This window comes from Salvelinus alpinus, chromosome 17, assembly GCF_045679555.1.
Source record: "Salvelinus alpinus chromosome 17, SLU_Salpinus.1, whole genome shotgun sequence".
NCBI classification, from domain to species: domain Eukaryota; kingdom Metazoa; phylum Chordata; class Actinopteri; order Salmoniformes; family Salmonidae; genus Salvelinus; species Salvelinus alpinus.
Window position 1 is genome coordinate 19,492,858 of NC_092102.1, and position 19,539 is coordinate 19,512,396.

Consider the following 19,539-nt stretch of genomic DNA (forward strand, 5'->3'; position numbering starts at 1 on the left):
GAGGGGGGGGGGGGCAGCAGCAGACACACAAGCAGTGTCAAGCATGTTGAGCAGCACAGCCAGGGATTAGAGTAGCCCTGTTCTGTTCTGTTTCCTCTCCCATTGGATGGGGAATACCATGCAGCACATTCTAACGGGAGGGGAAAATAGCTGACAGCCACAATGCCCTTATTCAGCATTTTATTTTACTTTTTCTCCTTTCGAAGAAATATAATCTGTTATGATGTTGCTGTGATAACAGGTCACCACCACCAGATAAGACTGACTGTTTCCCAAGTAAATATGTTCTCAATGGGTCTTCCTGTCTAAGTACAACTGAGTGCCAGTGTTGAGGATCTCCTTCCTGTTGGTGTTGTGCCAAGTGTAAAAAACGTTTAGCAAATTAAGTCTGGCCCTTACTTATAAAGAGTTTCGGGGTATGAGTGCTGATCTAGGACCAGTTTAGCCTTTTAGATCATAATGTATAAGAGACAGCACATCGAAAGGGGGGACCTGATCCTAGATCAGCACTCATGCTCCGAGATGCTTTACATACAGGCCCAGAATAAAGGCCCAGGAGACTAGACAAGTACTCAACAGGAGACAGGTATGCTGCAGTACTTACCAGGAGACACGTATGCTGAAATACGTACCAGGAGGCAGGTATGCTGCAGAACTGACCAGGAGACACGTATGCTGAAATACGTACCAGGAGGCAGGTATGCTGCAGAACTTACCAGGAGACACGTATGCTGAAATACGTACCAGGAGACAGGTATGCTGCAGAACTTACCAGGAGACAGGAATGGTGGTGTTGCCGTTGTTGACTGAACAACTCTTCTCCTCAGGGTTGATCATGGTGGGGTAGACGGTCAGGGAGGCGCTGGTGTTGACGATGGGCCGGGATCTGTGGTACAATAAATGGGAACAGAAGCCAGGTTAACAAATGATAGAGGCACACCTTTTGGTAAACCTCTTAACTAAACTTATATTAGACATCACTCAATAGATTGACAGATAGGAGACTATGAGTGAGTGTTACCTGTACAGAACTGTCTTGTCAACTCCAAAAGCACCAACAATAAGATCTGTCAAGAAAATACATTTCATCAAGTTCATGGACTACAAGTAAACAACAAGACCAAAATTGTTTAATGAAAATTGTGATAAATAAAGTATACCAGTTTCATTTAAGGACCAAACAGCTGTGCCATATAGGTGCCATATATATTGCAAAATAGTGGGAATAGATTTTTAATGCACTGATTCCATGGCACATTTATTTTTTACCCTTATTTTACCAGGTAAGTTGACTGAGAACACAATCACAGCAACAACCTGGGGAATAGTTAACGGGGAGAGGGGAGAGGAGGGGGGATGAATGAGCCAATTGTAAACTGGGGATGATTAGGTGGCCATGATGGTATGAGGGCCAGATTGGGAATTTAGCCAGGACATCAAGGTTAACACCCTACTCTTACGATAAGTGCCATGGGATCTTTAGTGACCACAGAGAGTTAGGACACCCGTTTAGCGTCCCATCCCAAAGACAGCACCCTACACAGGGCAATGTCCCCAATCACTGCCCTGGGGCATTGGGATATTTCTTTAGACCAGAGGAAGGAGTACCTCCTACTGGCCCTCCAACACCACTTCCAGCAGCATCTGGTCTCCCATCTAGCGATCAACCAGGACCAACTCTGCTTAGCTTCAGAAACAAGCCAGCAGTGGGATGAAGGGTGGTTTGCTGCTGGCAAAATTGTTTATGAACTGATATGCAAAACAACGCCAGATTCAAAACTAAGTGCAGTCACAAAAACCATCAAGCGCTATGATGAAACTGGCTCTCATGAGCACCGCCACAGGAAAGGAAGACCCAGAGTTGCCTCTGCTGCAGAGGATAAATTCATTAGAGTTACCAGACTCAGAAATTGCAGCCCAAATAAATGCTTCAGAGTTCAAGTAACAGACACATCTCAACATCAACTGTTCAGAGGAGACAGCATGAATCAGGCCTTCATTGTCGAATTGCTGCAAAGAAACCACTACTAAAGGACACCAATAAGAAGAAGAGACTTGCTTGGGTCAAGAAACACGAGCAATGGACATTAGACTGGTGGAAATCTGTCCTTTGGTTTGATGAGTCCAAATTTGAGATTTTTGGTTTCAACCACTGTGTCTTTGTGAGATGCAGAGTAGGTGAACGGATGATCTCCACGTGTGTGGTTCCCACCGTGAAGCATGGAGGAGGAGGTGTGATGGTGCTTTGCTGGTGACACTGTCAGTGATTTATTTAGAATTCAAGGCACATGGCTACCACAGCATTCTGCAGCAATACGCCATCCCATCTGGTTTGCGCTTAGTGAGACTATCATTTGTTTTTCAACAGGACAATGACCCAAAACACCTCCAGGCTGTGTAAGGGCTACTTGACCAAGAAGGAGAGTGATGGAGTGCTGCATCAGATAACCTGGCCTCCACAATCACAAGACCTCAACCCAATTGAGATGGTTTGGGATGAGTTGGACCGCAGAATGACGGAAAAGCAGCCAACAAGTGCTAAGCATATATGGGAACTCCTTCGAGACTGTTGGAAAAGCATTCCAGGTGAAGGTGGTTGAGAGAATGCCAATAGTGTGCAAAACTGTCATCAAGGCAAAGGGTGGCTACTTTGAAGAATCTCAAATATAAAATATATTTTGATTTGTTTAACACTTTTTTGGTTACAACATGATTCCATATGTGTTATATCATAGTTTTGATGTCTTTACTCTTATTCTACAATGTAGAAAATAGTCAAAATAAAGAAAAACCCTTGAATGAGTAGGTGTGTCCAAGCTTTTGACTGGTACTGTATATGCAGTGCATTCGGAAAGTATTCAGACCCCTTGACTTTTTCCACATTTTGTTACATCACCGCCTTATTCTAAAATGTATTAAATTATCAACCTACACACAATACTACATAATGAAAATGCAAAAACAGGTTTTTAGAAGAAAAAAAACATAAATAACTTATTTACATAAGTATTCAGACCCTTGGCTATGAAACTCGAAATTGAGCTCAGTTGCATCCTGTTTCCATCGATAATCCTTGAGATGTTTCTACAACTTGATTGGAGTCCGCATGTGGTAAATTCAATTGATTGGAGATGATTTGGAAAGGCACACACCTGTCTATATAACGTCCCATAGTTGACAGTGCATGTCAGAGCAAAAACCCAGCCATGAGGTCAAAGGAATTGTCCATAGAGCAGCGAGACAGGATTGTGTTGATGCCCAGATCTGGGGAAGGGTACCAAAACATTTCTGCAGCATTGAAGGTCCCCAAGAACACAGTGGCCTCCGTCATTCTTAAATGTAAGAAGTTTGGAACCATCAAGACTCTTCCTAGAGCTGGCCGCCCTGCCAAACTTAGCAATTGGGGGAGAAGGACCATGATCAGGGAGGTGACCAAGAACCCAATGGTCACACTAACAGAGCTCCAGAGTTCCTCTGTGGAGATGGGAGAACCTTCCAGAAGGACAACCATCTCTGCAGCACTCCACCAATCAGGCCGTTATGGTAGAGTGGCCAGACAGAAGCCACTCCTCTGTAAAAGGCACATGACAGCCCGCTTGGAGTTTGCCAAAAGGCACCTAAAGGACTCTCAGACCATGAGGAACAAGATTATCTGGTCTGATGAAACCAAGATTAAACTCTTTGGCCTGAATGCCAAGTGTCACGTCTGGAGGAAACCTGGCACCATCCCTACGGTGAATCATGGTGTTGGCAGCATCATGCTGTGAGGATGTTTTGCAGCGATAGGGACTGGTAGACTAGTCAGGATCAAGGGAAAGATGAAAGGAGCAAAGTACAGAGAGATCCTTGATGAAAATCTGCTCCAGAGCGCTCAGGACCTCAGACCGCGGCGAAGGTTCACCTTCCAACAGGACAACAACCCTAAGCACACAACCAAGACAATGCAGGAGTGGCTTCGGGACAAGTCTCTGAATGTCCTTGAGTGGCCCAGCCAGAGCCTGGACTTGAACCCAATCGAACACCTCTGGAGAGACCTGAAAATAGCTGTGCAGTGACGCTCCCCATCCAACCTGACAGAGTTTGAGAGGATCTGCAGAGAAGAATGGGAGAACCCCCACCCCCAATACAGGTGTGCCAAGCTTGTAGCATCATACCCAAAAAGACTCGAGGCTGTAATCGCTGCCAAAGGTGCTTCAACAAAGTACTGCGTAAAAGGTCTGAATACTTATGTAAATGTGATAATTGTTTTACGTTTAATACATTTGCAACAAAAAAAATCTGTTTTTGCTTCGTCATTATGGGGTATTGTGTGTAGATTGATAAAACAACAATTTGATCAATTTTAGAATAAGGCTGTAACTTAACAAAATGTGGAAAAAGTAAAGGGGTCTGAATATTTCCGAATGCACTCTGTCTGTCTGTCTGTCTGTCTGTCTGTCTGTCTGTCTGTCTGTCTGTCTGTCTGTCTGTCTGTCTGTCTGTCTGTCTGTCTGTCTGTCTGTCTGTCTGTCTGTCTGTCTGTCTGTCTGTCTGTCTGTCTGTCTGTCTGTCTGTCTGTAAAAAAATATATATGGGGGATTGGAAATGATGCAGACAATTATATTGATGGAAGCTACAATCTATCTGCAATATTAAAGCTGATCAACCCCCTAATTATTATTATTATTTTTATAAATACATTTTTAAAAGTATTAAGTTGATAATATGCTAAAATCAGCAGCATGAGAGGTCTTCAAAACATATTAGTTTTGTCACTCACCTGGGTAACCATTCATGTCCAGGTCTTTAGCCCCTCGGAGGGCAAATCCAAAGCTTGCAGGCACAGTGCCTGAAGCCCATTGGCCAGCTATGACCTGAGAGGGCGTGTCCCTGAGCCCTCCAGCAAATCCGTTGTAGATGAGAACCAATCCCTGCTGGTCATCTCCACCGAATGGACAGCTGATGGCCACGTCTACCAATCAGAGAAGAGGAGAGAGTAGGAGAAGACCGTGAGATCACTCAACTTTACAGTCTACTAGGACTTTGAATGAACTGCATGTAGTAGACTCTCAAAACCAAGATTGTGACACACACAAAAAAATGCTTGTGAAACATCTTTTTCTTCTCCCCGTTAAACTCCCATTCCTACCACTCCTCCATCTCTCACCATTGTATCCGTCCTGGTTGAGATCTCCCAGAGCGGCGATGGTGCTACCAAACCTCCCGAACACCTGGGTTCCGGTCAGGTTAAGGGTTGGCTCCAGGTCCAGGGGCCCACGTTGCAGATAGACGTACATACGGCCCACCTCCTCCAGGCGACTGTCTGACCCCCGGGTCATATACATGGGAGCTCCCACCAACAGGTCAGCCATACTGAGGAGAGGGAGGAACACACACGGTTACTGACATATATAGTGTACAGACTAGGGTGGCAAAATGCTGTATACTTTCCAGAAATCCAGGTTGGAAAAACTTGGAAATGTATTTAAGTTTCCAGAATTGTGCCCTAGTTGCCTTTTTGACATAGACGACTGGAGTTTCCCATAAAAATATTGTCATTGGTCAAATCCAATCCAATGTTGCCACCACCGAGCACATTCAAAATGGGTGTGAACCTATGGTGAGAATGCTATGTGAGAACTGACTCCTACTCACCCTTCATTACTGATAAAAAAAATGTCCTGTAACATTACTGGACAAATCCAATTTGCCACCACCACCCAACTCATGGGTGAGAATATATGGTGAGAATGTCCTGTTAGACTGTCCTTACCCGTCGTTATTGATGTCAGCTGTGGCCACAGCATACCCAAAATAGGAGCCCATCTGAGAAAACATCAGAGTACATCATCGTCACAACTCTAGAACATCACCATGAATCTGGGTTCAAAAAGGCTCAAAATAGTATAGCTTCTTTTAAGCAAAGGGACTTCTAAAGTACAGTGAATCTAGTTGAATAAAAATATCCAGTAGAAGAAACTCCTGGGAGAGAGAAGAAATGGTAAATGAAAAGCGATGGTTCTTGCTTGGTCTAACTTGAAGCTGTTTTGTTAGTCTTATTTGTCCTGTCTGTAAAACACATCTGAAGTAACAAAGACACAGAAACAGCTTGATTCCCAGACTCCCAGGGTTAGCAAATACACTCTTATGATTTTATTTATTCAGCTGAACCAATCAGCACCATTAAAAAGGGGCTCACACTACCTCCATTCCATTCACAGGAAGAATCATGCTTCTCATTTGGGGAAAATTGCTTCTGCACTTTTACCTCAATAATTATGTTTTACAGAAAACCACAGTGGGCTTGAAACCCAGTTAGCAGAAACTTGTAAAGGAAATTATTTTGCTTATATCATCAGTGCTCCAGTACACAGACTCAAGAGATTAAGAGTTGCCATGAGAAACAGCAAGTTATGGAACCACAGTCTGTGTGAAAAACCACACTTGAGTTAAAACCAATGGGTTATGTGTGTTATAACCCTAACGAGTTAGCGCTGGGGAGGTTTGAATGCTCACCTGTTCACCAGTGTAGTCGAGCATGGACTTCAGATCAGTGCCATTTAAAACAGACACCTGCGGAGCGCACACACACACACACACACACACAGAACATATGGTCAAAATCCCTGAGGTCCAACATACTGTATGTATAGAGTAGGCCAGTGATATGGTATTCATCACTTCTACATTCACTAAACACAGCTACGGCTACTTTCGTTATCTCAGGCTCTATTTCTCCCCCAAGCCTATAGCCCTCCCTTTCAAAATCAATCTCCTCTCAAAACTAGAGTGGTGATGAGGTTTTCTTACCAAACCGTATAGCATGTCTCCTTTTGGGACCCCAGCCACAAAATCTGAGAGGTGCACAGACAGGGGGAAAAACAGAAAAAGGGAAGATTAAGGAAGGGAAATATCACAAAGGTCACAGCTGTCGAACTCTGAGAATTCCTGAGATTGCAGTTTTCCAACTTAGTAGGGGGACAGAATCTTATAGGTGAGTTGAATTGCGTTTACTTCAGGTATAGTAAACATTCTATATCTTTAATGGCACTCTGTTGTGCAGGCCTGTGAAGGTCTGTGGTACAGATCTCTTACCTTCCACCTCATCTCCACTGAATTCCCCGACCGCAACAGAGTAACCTGCAAGACCACAAGAAAGCAGACATTAGTCATATGATATCAAGCGTTCAGAGCCCTTGGACTTCCATTTCTCTTGAAGAGTAATCTAGGGATTAAGGCATGTACTTTGAACAAATATACATCAGTCCACCTTTTATCAGAGGTCAGAAGGTTAGAAGAATTGTGGTGATTGGGAAACGATTTGATTTTAATTTAGAAGAATTGTGGTGATTGGGAAACGATTTGATTTTAATTTAGAAGAATTGTGGTGATTGGGAAACGATTTGATTTTAATTTAGAAGAATTGTGGTGATTGGGAAACGATTTGATTTTAATTTAGAAGAATTGTGGTGATTGGGAAACGATTTGATTTGATTTAGAAGAATTGTGGTGACGTTTCCCAATCTTAGTTCTGACTCAAGTAGCCTGCACAGGAAACCAGCATGTGTGGAAAGTAAGGGGAGTGGTAGAATTATGAGAGGAAAAGTCTTACCGCGGTAGCTGTCGTCATATTTGAGCTGAGCCTGTCTGGTCTGGATCTGTCCCTCTACAGACTGCATGAAGTACCCTGGGTAGTAAGCTTTGATGATCTCTTCTTTGGCTGCTGAGATCACCTGACCTGAGAAGACACAGGAAGCAGGGAGTGAATGGAAAGATCCTCTCAGGTTTCACACAAATAACTTCAGAATACTACAACTTGTTGTCTCAAGGGGTTGTTGAGATGTGTACCTTGCCAGAAGAAGCTGCCTGGTCCTCCAAGCACCACTTTCCCATCCTGAGAGAGAGACAGAATGAGATCATGTGTTTCTAGTCCATATTAGTTGATAAAGCTCTGGTACTGAATGAGAGGAAGTGTTACCTTGGTGAAATCAGCACTGAATCCCCCCTGACAGTAGCCCTGGCCCCCCTCGTTAATGAATTCTGAAAAAAACAGAGGTTCATAAATCAGTAATTTTTCCGATTTGAAAAAGCAACTTGAAAGATCCATAAATTCTGCCTTTTATTTAACCAATACTTTAGAATGTTGAATTTTGAATTACTTCGGAACCTGTGGAGTTCAATGACTCAGCTGGGGATTCTGAACAGAACCGAGGCAGCCAGTCACTACCACAGCAGTAGGGATAGACTAGTCAATATTGGGCTAACATGATGGATTGCATCTAAGGGGGGTAAATTCTTTATCCACAGCTAGTGTGTGATGTCTCTGGAAGTGGTTACTCAGTATTGTTACTTGAGACTCTAAACATCCCGTCTGTTGTGGCCCTCGGGCACTCCACTTAACCCCTCTCTAATAGCCTGCTGTGTGGACAGCTGTCGTGTCAAAGGTAGGCCACAGGAGTCACCTGTAGTGTGGGGTGGTGGGGTAGTTGGCTGGCAGAGAGAACAGCATTAGAAAGATGGATGCTGATATAAAAGGAATACCTAAGTTATTTACGGAGTGATACTCTTAACTAGGAGCGCTACAGGAAGGCGGATGGAACGTTCTTTTGGGGTTATGGTGTGTCTTTATGGGAAATGTATCACATAACAGAAAATAATTACCTGTGCGACAGGGAGCATATTCCACAAACTTAGTGAAGTTCTTGACAGAGAGGTAGCAGGTTCCTGTGATATCTGACTGGGGTATGTCTGCTTTGGTTCTCCAGGAGTACAGAGGGGCGCAGGCCTATAGGAGGGGGGAGGTAGAGGGGGGAGTTTTTCTGTCAGTTACAGCAACACCCCGTTGAACTCGATGGAGACCCAGAGAGAGGTCAATGTTACATCTGGAGCAAAGTAACCATGTAACTAAATCCAGGTTACGTCCCACACGATCAGCAAAAAATACAGGTGTCTCAACTTTGAAGTCACAGGAGCGCAAAACACATCTCCTCAGAGAGAGAGACTGGAGGTGAAAATTGGAACAGTCACAACAAACCAATAGACACAGACCTTTAAGACAAACTTTGAACAATGAACATATACAACCCCTTGACATGAACGCCAGTCATCATAACAATTGAGGGACTCTGAGCTGTAGAGACCAAAGTTGAAAGTAAACTGACTTTCTCCACCCCTGTCTCTGAGTCAGTGAGGGTCATCTTACCAGAATGGTGTCGTCGTGGGAACGGACGGTGGCGCCGAACCACTGGTGGGACTTGACTTCAGCCTGGTAGTCTGTGGTGTCGAGTGTGACTGTTCGGTCCCCTGGGAGGAACAGAAAAATAACCGAGTGAATGAGTGACGACAAAAAAAAAGTCCCTAATGAATCATTGTAGTTCTCCTCCAGACAACGTCATCCAAACATCTAGTCATCTGGCACTACATAACTTACATACTGCATCATTAAAAACCCACCAAGTTTCTCATGAAGAACATTCCAGAGATGAACATAGTGAAAAACTTGAAAGTATTTGGTACTCAATGTTCAGAGGCTGTATGTATCTAGGATCTAGAGGAAAACCTTGGTGTTCACCAGAACCTTATGCCGCAATATAGTTCCTGTCCTCACTGTTCAGATGTCAACTCGAGACAGTTCTCTGGCATGACCTCACTGACCCTGGCTCTTTTTGGCCACCTGGCCTGTAACCCAGAGCGTTACCAAATGGAACACTTTTCCTATATAGTGCACTACCTTTGACCAGAGTGGTGCACTATATAGGGAATAGGGTGCCATTTAGGACGCTACCTCTCTGACAGGACAGGAGCAGGTGACAAGACAGATGGCCTGTGGAGTCAGGTTCAAACAGGATGTTTTATTGGCAAGACTGATGCAACATCTGTGTTGCTATGGTGAGAAACAAAATCCAAACACAAATTGGTTTATACAGTTCACATACCATGAAACATCCTGTAACAAGTTTTCTAAACGCTTGCAATTCAGACAAGACGTATCCAGTGGAACTTGTACCAAACAAATTTCATTTGGATTCTGAACCACTAACCCCAGCAGCTCAGCAAGTTCACCCCAGCCTACTTCTCTTTTCCCCATCACCATTCTCTACAGTTAAACCATAAGCGTGTTGCAATAGAGCCATATCCATCTGTCGGGAAGGGGGCCTGGTGGTGGGGGCCTGGTGGTGAGAGCCAGAGATTGTGACCTGTGGACGTGAGGAAAGTAGACTGTGTGTCAGCCTCCTCCTCCACCCTGGCCCCAGCCAGCTCTGAGATCTCTGGATCTGGGTGAGGGCCTGCTCTGCTCTGTGTCTTGTTGGAAAGACAGAAAGAGGGGCGGCTGTGTCCAAGGAAAACAAACGCTCTGGCTCTGTTTCCTCCTAGCAACCTCAGTCATCCCTGCTCAGGCACACTCTCCTCTTTCTCTAATAGTCTCTCTCCTGTCTACTCTCTCCCACTATTTCGCTTTCTTTCTCCATCTCCCTCCCTCCCTCCTCTCTTTATCCCTCTCTCAGGGAGTTTGATCTCCCCCTGCCCCGCTAGAAAAGAAGTGGGGATTAGGGCCGTTTAATAACAGCACAGTAGATTTACTGTATCACCAGGCTTTCTCTCCAGCATTACTCATGGGCACACAGCACCCCTGTTCATGTGTGCCACTCCTTCACGTGTGGAAAGACACTCTTTAGCGATACAACAAATAACATGCCTAACACATTAAAAGATCTAAGAGACTTGTTTCTTCAACTGCACTGCAATAATCTGCACTACACACGTCACAGTCCCTCTCCCTGTAGCATACTTTCCTCCGGTTTTCATAACTCAGGGGCCTCTGTTTTGATAAAGTGAAGGGGGTGACACTGAGGAGACATTCAAGCCAAACAGGCATGTGTGTTTGGGACACACTACCCCGGAAACCATGAGTATGAGCAGGGAAAGACATTTTATTCACATTTCAGAACAATAAAGTAGTCGGACTCTTCTTAAGCACCTGGTCATGGTGAAACAGAAAATAATATTCAACATGACATCTCTACAGTTATGTCAGTGACATCATCGCTACGTTCAAAGTACAAGACTGTCAGCCCAAAATGGCAACAACAACAAAAAACACATTTAGGGTTTTGGGGTGTTCTCTAACTACACTGAGCGGCTGTGACGTAAGCTCAGTGTCAGTCGCTGCTCTTATTGTCCATGTCAGAGACGGTACATTGGCGTTCATACAGTGTGACAGATGGAGAGATGAAAAGATCAGTTGGTTAAGAGGCTCTGCGTGGCTGCAGGCAAGACACGTCAGCCTGAGTCATGCAAAAACGCCCAAAGCCTAACACGGGTTGATACAAACAAGATCTGAAGGAAAAGCTAGCAGACACATGTCGCAATAACATGTCATGTAATGTTATTTCAGTGAACTTGGGTAGACTTGGGTAGAAGTGCTGCAGTGACTAGTGTCTCTCTACCCCTCTCTCTCCTGGGACAGAACAGCAGAGGGGTGGATGGGATGGGGTGAGGTCTGGAGTGTGTCCACAGACACTCCCCCCTTTGAACTGTGCGAGAGGAGACCCATTAGAGGAGTTTAGAGCCTGCATCTTGGGTTAGAGTGCAGGGCGGATGGGGTCAAAGAAAAATGGCAAAATTCACTCATCACATCAGCTGGCCCTGAGGGAGTTACTGGCCGGAGGAAGAGGGTCAGATTGAGAGATGGAGAGACAGGGCTCTGGTTTCCTCCCTCCTTCTCTCTCTCAGGTCCCTGGGCAGTTTTTCCTTATCTTAGTGGAAGTGGAAGGGGAAGTGGAGAGGTAGGCGAGGAGGGGTGGAGGAGGCTCTCCCATGACCACTTTGACCCAATTAGGAGGCTCTAATTAAGTGGGCCTGTACCCTCGGTCAGGCTCAAGGAAGACCTCGCCCACACTTAGGGAAAAACCTGAATAATGTCACACAAATAAACACACCTCTCATAAAAAGCATCAATACTAATATATTAGCAGTATAATATATACCACAGTCAGCTGAGCTCTAGCCATGTCATAAGAAAATAAAGGAAAACATATCTCCTATATCATACAGACAGAAGTGCTATGTTCTTGCATGCCGGTCCAGGTGGCTGAATTGGCTCTTCCACACAAATCAAATGTGTGCTTTCAAAGCCCATTAAGTAAAATGAAGTACACACTGTCTAAAACCCTAAGGGACTATCCTTCACCCCAACGCTCTGCTGCTCGCCTGCCTCCTGCACATTACATCACTGTGACGATCATGGCCCTCAGCCAGCATCCAAAGATGTGCAACACATTTTCTAATCTGTTGCTAAAGAAAAGGGAAGGAAAACACCAAAAGAAAGAGGCGACCTGCAGTTGGATTCCTTCAAATCAACTGTTAAACGGAGCTTGTGAAAACAGAAATCTGCTGCAGTGGAATATTTCTCCCCTAATGTGCCTTATGGCCAGTAAATCAGTCTTGGCTCTCAGCACTATTCTCTTTGATTTCCCAGGAAACAAGCCAACAGTCCCCCGCTGCACTGACTGGGGAGCGCACACACACCCACACACCACTATCCATGTGTAACACATGCAATAGGACAGTGGTGTGTGTGTGTGTGTGTGTGTGTGTGTGTGTGTGTGTGTGTGTGTGTGTGTGTGTGTGTGTGTGTGTGTGTGTGTGTGTGTGTGTGTGTGTGTGTGTGTGTGTGTGTGTGTGTGTGTGTGTGTGTGTGTGTGTGTGTGTGTGTGCGCGCGCGCGTCAGAGGAAGGATGATCTAATTTACACAATACACAGCAGATTTCTTTCCAATAGCTCTGTCACTCTTTAACTTACCCGTTACTCATTCCTCTAAAAGCAAACGGCTCCTTCAACTGTCCAGTCACTGGAACATTGCTCCACCTCTCTGAATAGCGCATGATCGTTGACCCATCAACCAGGGACTCTTACTGTCGTTCTACCTTTTTAAATTCAGGTTCAAATGAAGCTTGTTGGCAATATTCGCTAGACCAAATACACAGAGTGTACAAAACATTAGGAACTGCTCTTTCCATGACATAGACTGACCAGGTGAAAGCTGTGATCCCTTACTGATGTCACTTGTTAAATCCACTTCAAAATCAGTGTAGATGAAGGGGAGGAGACAGGTTAAAAGAAGGAATTTTAAGCCTTGAGACATTTGAGAAATGGATCTTTTAAAAAATCTGGGAAGCGGCACATCTGTATTGGGGGAGTTTCTCCCATTTCTCTCTACAGATCCTATCAAGCTCTGTCAGGTTGGATGGGGAGCATCGCTGCACAGCCGTTTTCAGGTCTCTCCAGAGATGTTCGAACGGGTTTAAGTCCGGCCTCTGGCTGGACCACTCAAAGACATTCAGAAACTCCTTCATTGTCTTGGACCACTCAAAGACACTCCTTCATTGTCTTGGCTGTGTGCTTTGGGTAATTGTCCTGTTGGAAGGTGAAACTTTGCCCCAGTCTGAGGTTCTGAGCGCTCTGGAGCAAGTTTTCATCAAGGATCTCTCTGGACTCTGGACTAGAAACATCTCAAGGATTTATTTTAAAAAATCAAAATATTTAACCAGGTAGTCCAGTTGAGAGCAAGTTCTCATTTACAACTGCGACCTGGCCAAGATAAAGCAAAGCAGTGCGACACAAACAACACAGAGTTACACATGGGATAAACAAAAGTACAGTCAATAACACAATAGAAAAATCTATATACTGTGTGTGCAAATGGAGTAAGGAGGCAAGGCAATAAATAGGCCATAGTAGCGAAGTAATTACAATTTAGCAAATGAACACTGAAGTGATAGATGTGCAGATGATGATGGGCAAGTAGAAATACTGGTGTGCAAAAGAGCAAAAAAAGTAAATAAAAACCATATGGGGATGAGGTAGGTAGTTGGATGGGCTATTTACAGATGGGCTGTGTACAGCTGCAGCGATCGGTAAGCTGCTCAGATAGCTGATGCTTAAAGTTAGTGAGGGAGATATAAGTCTCCAAGGATGATCAATGAAAATAGGATGTTACTGAGCTCAATTTTGAGTCTCATAGCAAAGGGTCTGAATACGTATGTAAATAAGGTATTTCTGTTTTTAATTTTGAATACATTTGCAAACATTTTCTTTTTTAAATGTCACTGTCATAATGGGATATTGTGTGTAGATTGATGAGGATTTTTATTTTATTTAATACATTTTAGAATAAGGCTGTAACGTAACAAAATGTGGAAAAAGGGAAGGGGTCTGAATACTTTCCGAATGCACTGTATTGTCGTTGTATGTCGTGAAATTTATTTTGTTTCAACTGGTCAAGTGACATTTATTTGTTTCAGCCTAAAGGGAAGATACCCTTGTCTAAAACACTCCGTTATTCTTGTCGTCCCAAAAAGAAAGACACTAATGACATGCTTAAAGGGATCATCTAGTTTCCAGGAACCAACGTGTCAAACAAAGGAGTATCAGTGGAGTAGAACAGTGACAGATGATCACCTGCCGGCCACCAAAGCATGGTGGCCGTGGACCAGTGGCTTTAAGAAGTACTTTGAGCGGCTTGAGCGACTTTACTGTGTGCAACCATCCTCTAAACTCTCCAGTTCACAACAGTCGCAAGAGTCTCAAGCTCTCGAGTCACCAGTCAGGACTACATGAGGAGATACGTGGTATGTGTTACAGGAACTGAAGGACAGCTGTCATTATGCTATGGAATCATCAAATCTGCTGAAACACCATGTCTTCACGCGTCATGTACATTTGTGATTAAGTAAATCCATGTAATTTATCATCTTAAAATCTAATTTAAATCAAGTTCAGACAGTGAGGAGGTATGTTCAGGACCTAAAGTAGTAAAGTCACACTGATCGTAGTCTGCCAATAACCGGGTTTACCTTGATTGTCAAACTCAATGTTGTGGCACTCTGATTGGCCGAGACTCCATGGGCAGTAGTACACGGACCCGCCCTCTGTGATGTTGCGCTGGCTGGTATTGGCCTTGGGAGCACCGATCACCACACTGACACTGTTAGGAGAGAGAAGAAACATTCGGTCATTCAAATGTCACTATGTCACCTCTATCTAACCTGCTACCTCCCTCAGCAACATAACAGCTGAGGTATGGCAACCTAGATCAGCGGGATTGGTTTGCTAATGCTATCTGTAGTCTTTTTTGTCATTGTAATTGGTTAAGATCTACTCCTGGTCTGGTATGAATTTTAAAATGCCTTCCACACCTCCCAGTCAACAGTTTTAGCATGATGCAGAGCCGGTACACACGTTTTACTGCTCACAAAGCTATACCCCTACTTCAAAAACATTTGAACAGGTTCCACCACAGTACTGTTACATAATATTGTAACCATGTGTAATTATTGCTGAAACATGTGCGCATGTGACATTCTCTCCCGCTCTCTCCATCAAACACACACACACAACGGAGAGATCCCCGTGGGGCAAATTGGATGTGAAAACAAGAAAGCAAACAGCCTAAGTGGAGTCACACTGTTGTTTCCACAGCTGTATGGCCCTGTTCCTCTAGACAGACATCTAGCTAACACATCTAACCCTGCAGTAAGCTAAACGTAAAGCCAGGTCTGGGACAGACATCTAGCTGCTGTAACCCTGTGGTAAACATAAAGACAGGTCTGGGACAGACATCTAGCTGCTGTAACCCTGTGGTAAACATAAAGACAGGTCTGGGACAGACATCTAGCTGCTGTAACCCTGTGGTAAACGTAAAGCCAGGTCTGGGACAGACATCTAGCTGCTGTAACCCTGTGGTAAACGTAAAGCCAGGTCTGGGACAGACATCTAGCTGCTGTATCCCTGTGGTAAACGTAAAATCAGGTCTGGGACAGACATCTAGCTGTTGTAACCCTGTGGTAAACGTAAAGACAGGTCTGGGACAGACATCTAGCTGCTGTAACCCTGTGGTAAACATAAAGACAGGTCTGGGACAGACATCTAGCTGCTGTAACCCTGTGGTAAACATAAAGACAGGTCTGGGACAGACATCTAGCTGCTGTAACCCTGTGGTAAACGTAAAGACAGGTCTGGGACAGACATCTAGCTGCTGTAACCCTGTGGTAAACGTAAAGCCAGGTCTGGGACAGACATCTAGCTGCTGTAACCCTGTGGTAAACGTAAAGCCAGGTCTGGGACAGACATCTAGCTGCTGTATCCCTGTGGTAAACGTAAAATCAGGTCTGGGACAGACATCTAGCTGTTGTAACCCTGTGGTAAACGTAAAGCCAGGTCTGGGACAGACAACTATGCTTTAACCCTGTGGTAAACGTAAAGCCAGGTCTGGGTCAGACAACTAGCTGCTGTAACCCTGTGGTAAACGTAAAGCCAGGTCTGGGACAGACATCTAGCTGCTGTAACTCTGTGGTAAACGTAAAGACAGGTCTGGGACAGACAACTAGCTGCTGTAACCCTGTGGTAAACGTAAAGCCAGGTCTGGGACAGACAACTAGCTGCTTTAACCCTGTGGTAAACGTAAAGCCAGGTCTGGGACAGACAACTAGCTGCTGTAACCCTGTGGTAAACGTAAAGACAGGTCTGGGACAGACATCTAGCTGCTGTAACCCTGTGGTAAATGTAAAGCCAGGTCTGGGACAGACAACTAGCTGCTGTAACCCTGTGGTAAACGTAAAGACAGGTCTGGGACAGACATCTAGCTGCTGTAACCATGTGGTAAACGTAAAGCCAGGTCTGGGGCAGACAACTAGCTGCTGTAACCCTGTGGTAAACGTAAAGACAGGTCTGGGACAGACAACTAGCTGCTGTAACCCTGTGGTAAACGTAAAGACAGGTCTGGGACAGACAACTAGCTGCTGTAACCCTGTGGTAAACGTAAAGACAGGTCTGGGACAGACATCTAGCTGCTGTAACCCTGTGGTAAACGTAAAGCCAGGTCTGGGGCAGACAACTAGCTGCTGTAACCCTGTGGTAAACGTAAAGACAGGTCTGGGACAGACAACTAGCTGCTGTAACCCTGTGGTAAACGTAAAGACAGGTCTGGGACAGACAACTAGCTGCTGTAACCCTGTGGTAAACGTAAAGACAGGTCTGGGACAGACATCTAGCTGCTGTAACCCTGTGGTAAACGTAAAGACAGGTCTGGGACAGACATCTAGCTGCTGTAACCCTGTGGTAAACGTAAAGCCAGGTCTGGGACAGACAACTAGCTGCTGTAACCCTGTGGTAAACGTAAAGCCAGGTCTGGGACAGACAACTAGCTGCTGTAACCCTGTGGTAAACGTAAAGACAGGTCTGGGACAGACATCTAGCTGCTGTAACCCTGTGGTAAACGTAAAGCCAGGTCTAGGGCAGACAACTAGCTGCTGTAACCCTGTGGTAAACATAAAGACAGGTCTGGGACAGACAACTAGCTGCTGTAACCCTGTGGTAAACGTAAAGACAGGTCTGGGACAGACATCTAGCTGCTGTAACCCTGTGGTAAACGTAAAGACAGGTCTGGGACAGACATCTAGCTGCTGTAACCCTGTGGTAAACGTAAAGCCAGGTCTGGGATAGACAACTAGCTGCTGTAACCCTGTGGTAAACGTAAAGCCAGGTCTGGGACAGACAACTAGCTGCTGTAACCCTGTGGTAAACGTAAAGACAGGTCTGGGACAGACATCTAGCTGCTGTAACCCTGTGGTAAACGTAAAGCCAGGTCTGGGGCAGACAACTAGCTGCTGTAACCCTGTGGTAAACGTAAAGACAGGTCTGGGACAGACATCTAGCTGCTGTAACCCTGTGGTAAACGTAAAGACAGGTCTGGGACAGACATCTAGCTGCTGTAACCCTGTGGTAAACGTAAAGCCAGGTCTGGGACAGACAACTAGCTGCTGTAACCCTGTGGTAAACGTAAAGCCAGGTCTGGGACAGACATCTAGCTGCTGTAACCCTGTGGTAAACGTAAAGACAGGTCTGGGACAGACATCTAGCTGCTGTAACCCTGTGGTAAACGTAAAGCCAGGTCTGGGGCAGACAACTAGCTGCTGTAACCCTGTGGTAAACGTAAAGCCAGGTCTGGGACAGACAACTAGCTGCTGTAACCCTGTGGTAAACGTAAAGCCAGGTCTGGGACAGACAACTAGCTGCTGTAACCCTGTGGTAAACGTAAAGCCAGAACAAAGAACCCCTTCACCAGATCCACCAGCAACAGGATAAGTGCTATTCGAGATCCTTGGAAAGTCCCTACCCTAAACCCTAACCATAATCCCTACCCTTACCTAACCCTTACCTTCACCATTTTAAATGTCAACTTCATGTCAACTGGGGGGTATGGACGTCCCAAGGATCCCGGATAGCATGAACCCAAGCAACACGTGGTCTTACAGGTGAGTCTGAGGACCAGCCAACCAGGCTAAAGATCACAAGGACAGAATATTCAATGACGGAGAAACAAAGACAGCCACGGAATCAAATAACATTTTATTGGTCACATACACATATTTAGCAGATGTTATTGCGGGTGTAGCGAAATGCTTGTGAATGAGAACTTTGAGACGAACCACTGAACCAGGACTAAGAGCCATGGCTAAATTGACAGACATTTTTCCAGTAGACAGTCTGACTGAACCAGCACAGTGTAGCCATTACCTCATTGCGGCTCCAATTATCCTATCACCACTGGCATGGTGCTGGACAGTGAAGTGGGCAGAAGACAGAGGGAAGAGAAGAGGGCAATGAGTGGAGTAGAGCCTGAGGGGTCTTCCTAAAACACAGGAAGAGCACACCCTTTCCTGCTCCAGGTCAGTCACCCAATGATGTGAGGTAGTTTACGGTACCGCTATGTTTAACATCTTCCCTCAGGGGACAACTACCCAGCAGGGTCCAGACAGAGTCCAGAGGAGCCACCCTGGACTCTGAAACCAGCTTTAGTCAAACATCTTTGGTCATCCTTGCCACAGTGTCTTAGTTAGGATTTAGACATTGGCCATGACTTTAATACTTTCTGCATAGAATCAAAGTTTGTAGGAGACTACAAACTGAGAGCCTGGAAGGAGCAGGAGTCAGCTAAACCTTATGGTGTTGAAAACATACTGAGGCCTAACACAGGGCATGGGCATGAATCTGAGGATATGGATTTAATGTCACACTATAACCAGTGGTGGTCTGACTGGTCGCATTATCTCTAAAGAGATACAGAGCAACCCAACCAAAATGAAGGGCAGAAATCCATTGGTTTTTATTTTTGAATAGGGAACTGAAAACATGGCCATCTGGCTCAGAGAGAGAGAGAGAGTTTACCGGTTTCCGGCCGTGTGTGTACTGAGGAGGGAAGCTCCCTGAAGAGCAGCTAATGGTGCTCCACCTGTAGAATAATGGAAATCCCAGAGAACCTTCGCCGTCACGGATTGATTCCCTCTTCACATTTCTAAACACACAGAGAAGTTTGGCAAAAATGTGTTCATATGAACTCCATAGCATATTCTTTGGTTCATCATTTGTTAATGAATAGACCACAATGCTGTGGGGATCTGATTTGGCCATTCATATTTCAGTGCTTGTTATGACAGGAAGAGATGACTCCGACGCAAACATTCAGATCCACAGAGAAAAAGTCACCTTTCGCTTTCTTCA

The 19,539-nt window shown here is 45.0% G+C and overlaps 1 protein-coding gene across 1 annotated transcript in view; it reads right to left on the reverse strand.

The window, feature by feature from the left end:
* itga5 (integrin, alpha 5 (fibronectin receptor, alpha polypeptide)) overlaps positions 1–19,539 on the reverse strand; it is a 64,341-nt gene that overhangs the window by 26,518 nt on the left and 18,284 nt on the right. Inside the window, exons 2-15 of the mRNA XM_071347759.1 lie at positions 14,835–14,965; positions 9,182–9,282; positions 8,641–8,764; positions 7,958–8,019; positions 7,828–7,873; positions 7,592–7,717; positions 7,075–7,119; positions 6,790–6,833; positions 6,496–6,552; positions 5,753–5,805; positions 5,147–5,352; positions 4,760–4,951; positions 1,022–1,067; positions 773–886 (exon numbers count right to left, since the gene is read on the reverse strand). Of these exons, the coding sequence (XP_071203860.1) occupies positions 773–886; positions 1,022–1,067; positions 4,760–4,951; positions 5,147–5,352; positions 5,753–5,805; positions 6,496–6,552; positions 6,790–6,833; positions 7,075–7,119; positions 7,592–7,717; positions 7,828–7,873; positions 7,958–8,019; positions 8,641–8,764; positions 9,182–9,282; positions 14,835–14,965 (1,347 nt within the window). The remainder of the gene's footprint in view (positions 1–772; positions 887–1,021; positions 1,068–4,759; positions 4,952–5,146; positions 5,353–5,752; positions 5,806–6,495; positions 6,553–6,789; positions 6,834–7,074; positions 7,120–7,591; positions 7,718–7,827; positions 7,874–7,957; positions 8,020–8,640; positions 8,765–9,181; positions 9,283–14,834; positions 14,966–19,539) is intronic.